The following is a 10,904-nucleotide window of genomic DNA, read 5'->3' on the forward strand; positions in this document are numbered from 1 at the left end:
TTTTCTTTTATAAACCAAACTAGTGATAAACAAGAAACTAAAAGATTAAATTGCAAGATCTAAATATATACCTTCAAGCACTCACCTCCCCGGCAACGGCGCCAGAAAAGAGCTTGATTTCTACTATGCAACTTTATTCTTGTAGACACGTGTTGGGCCTCCAAGTGCAGAGTTTTGTAGGACAGTAGCAATTTTCCCTCAAGTGGATGACCTAAGGTTTATCAATCCATGAGAGGTTTAGGATGAAGATGGTCTCTCTCAAACGACCCCGCAACCAAATACAAGCAATCTCTTGTGTCCCCCAACACACTCAATACAATGACAAATTGTATAGGTGCACTAGTTCGACGAAGAGATGGTGATAAAAGTGTAATATGGATAGTGGATATTGGATTTTGTAATCTGGAATTATAAAAACAGCAAGGTGACTAATAGTAAACGGGCACAAAAACGGTGTTGCAATGCTTAAAACTGAGGCCTAGGGTCCGTACTTTCACTAGTGCAATCTCTCAACAGTGCTAAGATAGTTGGATCATATGATTATCCCTCAAAGTACAATAAAGAATTACTCCCAAGTTCATATTAGCGGATAAAAAAAGATAGGAATTGTTTGTAGAGTACGAAACACCTCAAAGCTATTCTTTCCGTTCGATCTACTCAAGAGTTCGTACTAGAATAACACCAAAGCAAATTCATATTCATAATACTCAATCCACACAAGGAACTAAAAAGAGACCCCAAGTTTTCTGTCAGAGAAAAGATAATAAAAACATGCATCAACCCCTATGAATATATAGATTATCCCAATATCACCGCGGGAATCCGCGAGTTGAATACCATAACATATGTCAAGTGAATCATTATGATACCTCATTGTCACCTCAAGTATTCACACCGCAAGACATATATCATGTGTTCTCATATTTGAATATTCAATCCAACAAGGCAAAACTTAAAAGGGTGAAGATTCAATTCATCACAATAAGGGTATAGAGGGGAGAAACATCCTATGATCCAACTATATTAACAAAGCCCATGACATGGATCACGAGAGGGAGAGAGAGAGATTAAACACATAGCTACTGGTACAAACCCTCAGCCCCGAGGGTGGACTAGTCCCTCCTCATCATGGTGGCGGCCGGGATGATGAAGACGGTTACCGGAGATGATTCCCCCTCTGGCAGGATGCCGGAACGGGTCTAGATTGGTTTTCGGTGGCTACGGAGCCCTGTGGCGGCGGAACTTCTGATCTAGGTTAATCCCGATGGGTTTCGGAATATTTGGGAATTTATAGTGCAAAGAAGGGGTACGGGAGGCCATCAAGGTGGGCACAAGCCACCTGTTCCGCCAGTGGGCCTGGTGTGCCTTGGTGGGTTGTGCCCACCTCGGGGCACCCCCATGTGCTGCTCTGGCCCATCAGGAGTCTTCTGGTCCATAAAAAATTCCCGTGGAGTTTCGTTGCGTTTGGACTCCATTTGATATTGATTTTCTGCAATGTAAAAAACAAGCAAAAAACAGCAACTGGCACTAGGCACTGGGTCAATAGGTTAGTCCCAAAAAATGATATAAGGTTGCTCTAAAATGATTGTAAAGCATACAAGAATGATAAAATAGCAGCATGAATAATTCATAAATTATAGATACATTGGAGACGTATCAGGTTACTACTACATGGAGGCCGCCGAAGACCAGGAGTAGTTAGGAGGTCCCAGGCAGGAGGCCTTGCCTCTTCGATCATTGTTGCTTTTGTGCTAGCCTTCTTAAGGCAGTCTTGTCTAACTTATGTCTGTACTCAGATATTGTTGTTTCCGCTGACTCTTGTGTATCGAGCTTCTATTCAAGCCCTCGAGGCCCTTGGCTTGTAATATGAAGCTTGTATTATTTTAATTTGTGTCTAGAGTTGTGTTGTGATATCTTCCCGTGAGTCCCTGATCTTGATCGTACACATTGGCGTGTATGATTAGTGTACCGTCGAATTCGGGGGCATCACAAGTTGGTATCAGAGCCGACTACCTATAGGAACCCCCTTTCCAACTCCTTGGCTGAAGTTGAGTCTAGTCTTTGAAAAAACTGTTTTGCTAACTTGGCTGTGTGGCTTATGGGCCCACTTCGCCATTGGGTGGTATTAGGATCTTTTACTTTGATCTATACTCTGGGACTCTGATCTCTCTTCTATTCGGGTTAAATAATTTTGCTAATTCTAACAATAGGGTCTCATGATCACATCCACCTGGATATTTGTATTACGCCTTTCTTGAATTGAGGGCCAAGATCTGCTTCACATTGTTCACCGGCTGCATGATCCTTTTATCGAGGGAACCCTGCGTCATCCCCTGCAGATTCCTCGCTCTACTGGTTTTCTCCGACGTAGATGAAGCCTTTGCTATGTCCCGTTGTTGTATCCCTCCAGCACGTGCCAGCGTGCCGCCTAGTATGTCTAGGATGATTCTCTTTTCCGAACTCATATAAATAACGTGTAAATGGCTCTGTATATGTATCTATATGTCTTTAATGACTACTGCTTTGTACATACTGCACCTTGTCTCATTGTTCAAGTTACATCATGAATGACTTCATACACATGCTCCGCCCCTTATTAAATCGCTCCCTGATGTTTTTAGCAGGATGGCTGACGATCCTCCACCTCCACCCTATATTGCCCCAATGATGCAGCAGTTTGAACTAAATCGTCAGTTTATGACTGGGGTAATGGCCCAGTTCCCGAACCAAAATGCTCATCAACAGCCTGCCCCAATAACACTACCAGAATTTGTGCGCCTCAACCCGTCCATTTTCCACAACTCCACCAATCCTATGGATGCTGATGATTGGCTTCGTGACATCCTGTTTGAGATGGAGTCAGCTAATGTAGCACCTGCCATTTACGTCATCTTTGCGACATTTCACTTGAAAGGTCTAGCTTCTCAATGGTGGGAAAGCCACATGGTTATGCTGCCTACAGAGACTATAACCCCTTCGCAGGAATTTCAGTTAGCCTTTCGTGCACGACACATTCCTCAAGGTCTGATGGACCAGAAGAAGAAGGAGTTCCGCAAACTCTCACAGGGCACAATTACCGTGGATGAATATCAGAGGAAATTCCTTGAATTATCTCGCTATGTTGCGGATGACGTCTGCACTGACGCTCGCAAGAAGGAGAAATTCCATGAAGGACTGCATCCCAATATAAAGCTTGCACTTGTTGCTCATGATTGTGCAAACTTTGCGATGCTTGTCAGCCAAGCTATCTGAACTAAAAATGGTATGACTGAGTACCAGGAGTCGCTCAACTGTACTCAAGATGTTGGCCCATCCTCGAGTCAGCCTGCTCAGAAACATTTAGTCTAGATCCCACATAATGTTCATCACCGACCTACTCCAACACCAAGACTGTCTTATGTTGGACTTCGTATGCCTCCGCCGCCGAGACAGTTAACGATCCATGGTGGACAACCCAATGTTATGGATCCTCCTCATAATGATGGTTTATGCCACAAGTGTGGACAGCCAGGGCACCGTGCTACCAACTGCTGCCCGACTCTGAATAAAAAGGCACGAGCTTGTCAACCTAGAAACCCAAATGCTAGCCGCCTGCACTCAGTCATGGTCATGTTAATCATGTAAAGGTTGAAGAAGCTCGATGGGACTCCAAGATTGTGATGGGTACCCTCCTAGTGAATTCAGTCCCAGCTTATGTTCTTTTTTATTCAAGAGCATCACATTCTTTCATTTCTGAAGCATTTGCACGAAAGCAAGTATTATCATTCGAAAATATGTACCCTCCACTGGTGGTTAGCTCTCCAGGCTCCAGGTGGGATACCTCGATGATAGCCCACAACAACCACATTGAAATTGGAGGGTTAGTATTCACTGCTTCACTTATGTCCCTCAAGGTTTCTACCATAGATGTCATTCTGGACATGAATTGGTTGGGTCCTCACCAAACCCTGATCGACTATGCAGCTGAGACAGTCCAGCTCACTCACCCTTCTGGCTAGACTGTCCAATACTCAGCCCGAATAGCTCAGGATGCCGAGAACCAGATATATGTTCTGAATGCATTGAATGCTTCACCTCTTGAGGGAACATAGAACATTCCAATTGTTTGTGATTTCGAAGATGTCTTCCCAGAAGAACTTCTAGGAATACCCCCTGCTAGTGCAGTCAAATTGGTCATAGACTTGAAACCGGGCACTACTCCTATAGCTAAGCGTCCCTACAAGATGCCGCCGCATGGACTCCTTGAGCTTAAGGAGGGAATAGACAAATCTCTTATCAAGGGTTTCATTCGCCCTAATTCATCTGCTTGGGGAGCACCTTCTCTCTTTGTCAAGAAGAAGGATGGTACGCATAGTTTGGTCCAAGATTACCGACCTATCAACCAAGCAACAATTCAGAACAAGTATCCGCTTCCTAGAATCAACGACCTATATTATCAACTTGTTGGTTCTTCAGTATTCTCTAAACTTGATTTGAGGTTGGGTTACTCTCGTTGTCAAAACCACCAGATCTCGAGTAGGGGGTCCCGAACTGTGCGTCTAAGGATCGATGGTAACAGGAGACAAGGGACACGTTGTTTACCCAAGTGCAAGCCCTCTTAATGGAGGTAATACCCTACATCCTGCTTGATTGACTTTTATGAGTATAAGGGTTACAAGAGTTGATCTACCACGGGATCTTAATGGCTAAACCCTAGTTGTCTAGCCTGTATGATTATGATTGTCTCTACGGACTAAACCCTCCGGTTTATATAGACACCGGAGGGGGCTAGGATTGTACAAAGTCGGTTTACAGATAAAGGAATATTCATATCCTCACGCTAAGCTTACCTTCCATGCCAAGGAGAGTCCCATACGGACACGAGGGAAGGCCTTCTATCTTATATCTTCACGAACCATCTGTCCGGCCCACATCACACAGCCCGGACACCCGAGGACCCCATAATCCAAGACTCCCTTAGTAGCCCCCGAACCAGTCTTCAATGAAGATGTGTCCGGCACGCAGATTGTCTTTGGCATTGCAAGGCGGGTTCCTCCTCCGAATTCTTCAAAGCAGCTGATCGTCAGTACTATATCCATCTCTGTACAATAGTCATACCTCTGAATTAGAATACAGATAAGTTCTGTCCTCCGAAGATTCCACTGGTGAGACGTTACGTCTGGCCATTCTATTATTTCAAACCATTTTTCGGCCTTCCATTTCGCGTTTCAAGACGCAACCACTGACGACACGTCTTGTCAAAGCAGAGATCGTGCCCCCTTATTATGGGATTCTCATCAATACAGGTATGGGAAACCCAACCGTGCTGTTTCACACGACCCCTTGAAAATAGGTGAGCTTTAAGGCTCGTGGGGGACGCATGGTATTTACTGCCTTTATAAGGAGGTAAGATTCCCTCTTTTTACCCCACGCCTTCCCCCTCCTCAGTCGATCCGCCCTCAAGCTCCAGCACTCAAGCTTCGATCCACTCCGTTCCCAGAAAGTACTCCAGCCATGTTCCAATCTGGAGCGCAGGGCAAGTGAATGGCCTCCTCCATTACGGACAAAAACATCAAGGAACTCCGGGAAGCGGGGTATCTGGCCAAGGAAATCGCCCACCGGCTTCCAGCCAAAAAGCAGATCATACCCACTCCAAAGCCCGGCGAGAGGGTAGTGTTCATCCCTCATTTTCTTCATGGACTGGGGTTTCCCTTCATCCTTTCGTCTGCAGCCTCATGTTCTACTACGTGTTAGATTTTCATGATCTAGCCCCGAAGTCTTTCCTCAACATTTCGGCGTTCATCGACGTATGCGAGGCCTTCCTCCGTGTTTCCGCCCACTTCAGCCTATGGCTCAAGGTCTTCAATGTGAATCCAAAAGTGGTGGACGGCCAGCACGCGGACTGCGGTGGTGCTATGGTGAGCAAACTGCCCAATGTCACTTGGCCCAAGTGCACCTTCATGGAGACCGTGAAGCGATGGCAGCAGGGGTGGTTCTATGTCATAGAGCCCCGTGACTGCACATGGGCTGCTCCCACGGAGTTCAAGTCCGGGCCCCCAATGCGGCTGACATCCTGGCTCAAAAAGGGCCTGGACTGGGCGTCGTTTGATGAGGTAACGATGCTGGAGATGCGCATCACGAGCATGGTCGATAAAAATACCATCCTTGCCAGCGTGATACAAGTGATGCTCTTCGGCCGGATACTCCCTTGTCAGGCGCGTCAAGAGCCCATGTGGAAGTTTGACCCGGCCAATCCCCGGACCCTGCAGCATTTCTTCGGCACGAAGCACGAAGACATGTGGAAGCTGCTCTTCAAGAACCAAAAGTCATGGCCGAAGACAACCGAAGACCTCGGCTACGACAACACCCATGCTGCGACCCCCGTAAGTTCTTTGATAACATTACTTTGCGAGCCCAAGGAGCACACTAAACTTTCCATTTCCTTTTGCACGGTTGTACAAGGAAAGCGGAGCAGATTCACTTTCCGGCTCTGCTGCCCGAAGACGAAGCTACTCCTCTATTGACGAGGATGCTAGTCCCGGTGCCGTACCAGGCACTAGAAAAGAAGGCCAAGGAGAAGGGCAAGGAGGCCAAGAGTGGCCTCCACCGTAAAGGCGCCTCAGACGTATTGTCCGAAGACACCAAAACTCTCTCGTCCCCTGATGAAGAGGAAGAGGAGGAGGAAGAGAGAGATCCTCCACCCAAGGAAGAGAAGAAGAAGAGGGCAGCTTCCGCCGATCCAGAGGTGGGAGTGTCCAAGAATGGAAGGACCTCCCTTACGGATGACTCCGAGTCGGACGCTGATGAGTGGCGCCCCAGGCCGAAGCCCCTGGCCAGATCGTAAGTACTCACAGATATATATATATATATATATATATATATATATATATATATAGTGTTACTATTCATCACCCAGGGTGCAGAATAAGTTATTCTTCACCCGAGGTAATCTTACGATCATTTCATAATTAAATTACGTTTCGAATTCAAATAGTTACATTCGTATTGATTCACTATGTAAAATTTGACATAAGAAAAATAAAAATATAGGTCATAAGACAAGAAAATTTACAGTTTATGTGTATTTTAGACTATGTTTTTACGTTTGTAATTTTACATAATATAAAATATTTTTTACGGCGGTTATATATTTTCTTACGGTCCCTTTTTGCGTCGGAAATAAGACAAAACTTATGGAATGTAAAATTACGGTGCATTGATGGTAAAATAGAGAGGGGTCAAGAATAACTATTCCTCACCTAGGGTGATGAATAGCGCGACCCTATATATATATATATATATATATATATATATATATGCCCGGCTTTTCTGGCTTATAGTTGTAATGCATTTAAATCGTATGCTGCATTCCGGTTAAGGTCCTTCCCCAGCGATCCTACTCTTCCGGGAATTCGCTGGGTCCAAACATGATGGAGAGCGATTCGACTCCACCAGCTTCCTCCCCCACTACCACGGATAACACCGAGGTTTCATCTCGAAAGGACCCTTTCGGAACAGGCAGAGATGCCGAAGGCTGCCAAGAACATGGGGGAACCAACCCCCATGGAGATAGGAGACGGGGGCCATGTCCAGTTTGGCCCCCAACCAAATGTCATTCCGTAAACGGTTTCGGAGTCAGAGGAGAAACCCTCTTCGCGAGAAGGGGGCGCGCCTACTATAGCGGTGACCTCTGTCAATGCGGAGGCGCCGGACACTTTGGTGAGAGTGCTTCAAACACTAGTAGAAAATAGGGCTTTGGTCCAGGCCGGGTCAGCCCATTAGTCCCGGTTCAGTACAGAACCGGGACCAATGTGGGCATTGGTCCCAGCTCGTGAGCCCAGGGGGCCGGCCGGGCCATGTGGGCCATTGGTCCCGGTTGGTGGGATGAACCCGGACCAATGGGCCTCGCTCCTGGCCCACCACCATTGGTCCCAGTTGGTGGCTTCAACCAGGACCAAAGGCTCACCTTTAGTCCCGGCTCATGTCACCAACCGGGACCAATGAGGTGCCTATATATACCCCTCACTCGCGAGCAGAGCACCCCAGTGCTCTGTTTTTCTATGGCCGAGGGGGAGAGGGCTTGGTGGTGCTCTAGCTCACCTCCTATGCACACAAGGTGTTCGATGGAATGCCCGAGCCACACTACTTAAGCTTTCTCCTCTCCAAGCTCGGCCTCCAAGCTCCATTTCCATAATATTTGTCTAGGTTTAGCGGTCCATCACGCCCCGTCCCCGTCTTCACCGCCGTCGATCACCCGCGCCGAGCTCATCGCCGGCACCACCGTGGTGAGCCTCTTGTTCTTATCTTCTTTTTGAAAGGAAAAATATTCTTACTTGTATGTTTACATAGATACTTGTATTATTTTCTTACTTTTATTATTGCATCTTATATAGTGCGATGGTTTTGGTATCCGCCCCCGTCGGCCTTGTCCTATCTATGATTCGGATGTGGTATATATATTATCTTTATAACTATTGGTTCATTTATTGTTTATGAAAATTATGCCGACCAACGTGACATAGATTTTATTTATGTAGGATGTATGTGAATCGGAAATGCCAACCGACCCTATTGTCGAGAGGTTAAATTTAGTTGAAGAAGAAAACAATTTGTTGAAGGAAAAAATAAAAAAATGAGGAGGAGAAGATGATATTGGAGTTTCATGTTGCGGATGTCGTCGATGATCACAAGATCAAGATGGATGCAATGCGCTTGAAGATTAGAAAGATTAGAAAATATGCCATTCATACCGAGGCTTGGTATCATTATGTCATTGGATCAATTGTTACCTTGGTTGCGATTATGATCGCATTTGTTTTCGCATTGAAATGTTTTACATAGTTTGAATGTATGGTTTAATTAATTAGATGCTCTGGAGAGCTATATGTTGTTAGATGAGAACTATGTATGCACTTTGGTTTTAATGTGATGATGAACTTCTATTAATTTGGACACTTAATTATATATAATGCACGCAGATCAACCGGCAATGGATGTACGGTGACAGACACACCCGCGAGTACATTAAGGGCGTGCATGAGTTCCTCGATGCGGCTGAGGCAAACAAGCAGAATGGTTTTATGTGTTGTCCATGTACTGAATGTGGGAATACGAGGTCTTACTCTAACCGGAAAATCCTTCACTCCCACCTGCTTTACAAGGGTTTCATGCCACACTATAATGTTTGGGCGAGGCACGGAGAAATAGGGGTTATGATGGAAGACGGTGAAGAAGAAGAGTACGATGACAACTATGTGCCCCCTGAATACGGTGATGCTGCAACGGGGGGGGGGGGCTGGTGAAGATCAAGAGGAACCAGACGATGTGCCCAATGATGCTGCAACGGGTGAAGCTGCTGAAGATCAAGAGGAACCAGACGATGTGCCCGATGATGATGATCTCTGCCGGGTCATTGTCGATGCAAGGACGCAATGCGAAAGTCAAAAGGAGAAGCTGAAGTTCGATCGCATGTTAGAGGATCACAAAAAAGGGTTATACCCCAATTGCGAAGATGGCAACACAAAGCTCGGTACCGTACTAGAATTGCTGCAGTGGAAGGCAGAGAATGCTGTGGCTGACAAAGGATTTGAGAAGCTACTGAAAATATTGAAGAAGAAGCTTCCAAAGGATAATGAATTGCCCGACGGTACATACGTAGCAAAGAAGGTCGTATGCCCTCTAGGATTGGAGGTGGAGAAGATACATGCATGCCCTAATGACTGCATCCTCTACTGCGGTGCATACAAGGATCTGAATGCATGCCCGGTATGCGGTGCATTGCGGTATAAGATCAGACGAGATGACCCTGGTGATGTTGACGGCGAGCCCCCCAGGAAGAGGGTTCTTGCGAAGGTGATGTGGTATGCTCCTATAATACCACGGTTGAAACGTCTGTTCAGAAACGAAGAGCATGCCAAGTTGATGCGATGGCACAGTGAGAACCGAAAGAAAGATGGGAAGTTGAGAGCACCCGCTGACGGGTCACAGTGGAGAAAAATCGAGAGAAAGTACTGGGATGAGTTTGCAAAGGACCCAAGGAATGTATGGTTTGCTTTAAGCGCGGATGGCATTAATCCTTTCGGGGAGCAGAGCAGCAATCACAGCACCTGGCCTGTGACTCTATGTATGTATAACCTTCCTCCTTGGATGTGCATGAAGCGGAAGTTCATTATGATGCCAGTTCTCATCCAAGGCCCTAAGCAACCCGGCAACGAAATTGATGTGTACCTAAGGCCATTAGTTGAAGAACTTTTACAGCTGTGGAATGGAAACGGTGTACGTACGTGGGATGAGCACAGACATGAGGAATTTAACCTTAAGGCGTTGCTGTTCGTGACCATCAACGATTGTCCTGCTCTCAGTAACCTTTCAGGACAGACAAACAAAGGATACCACGCATGCACACACTGTTTAGATGACACTGAAAGTATATACCTGGACAAATGCAGGAAGAATGTGTACCTGGGCCATCGTCGATTTCTTCCGACCAACCATCAATGTCGAAAGAAAGGCAAGCATTTCAAAGGCGAGGCAGATCACCGGAACAAGCCCGCCATGCGCACCGGTGATCACGTGCTTGCTATGGTCAATGATTTACACTACGTAATCTTTGGAAAGGGTCCCGGTGGACTAGCTGTTCCGAATGACGCTGAGGGACACGCACCCATGTGGAAGAAGAAATCTATATTTTGGGACCTACCCTACTGGAAAGACCTAGAGGTACGCTCCTCAATCGACGTGATGCACGTGACGAAGAACCTTTGTGTGAACCTGCTAGGCTTCTTGGACGTGTATGGGAAGACAAAAGATACACCTGAGGCATGGGAGGACCTGCAACGTTTGCACGAAAAAGACGGCATACCTCCGAAGCAGTATAAAGTTCCTGCCAGCTACGCTCTTACGAAAGAAGAGAAAGAAATCTTCTT

General features: G+C 46.3%; 1 protein-coding gene across 1 annotated transcript; it reads left to right on the top strand.

Moving 5' to 3' along the window:
- The first annotated feature begins 2,709 nt into the window (after positions 1-2,709).
- LOC147963916 (uncharacterized) lies at positions 2,710-3,252 on the top strand. The gene has a single exon (XM_087529757.1). It carries the CDS (start codon positions 2,710-2,712, stop codon positions 3,250-3,252), a length of 543 nt encoding a protein of 180 aa, XP_087385883.1.
- Positions 3,253-10,904: the final 7,652 nt, after the last annotated feature.

This window comes from Triticum urartu, chromosome 6A, assembly GCF_056163025.1.
Source record: "Triticum urartu cultivar PI428250 chromosome 6A, HENAU_Tu73, whole genome shotgun sequence".
Lineage (NCBI taxonomy): Eukaryota > Viridiplantae > Streptophyta > Magnoliopsida > Poales > Poaceae > Triticum > Triticum urartu.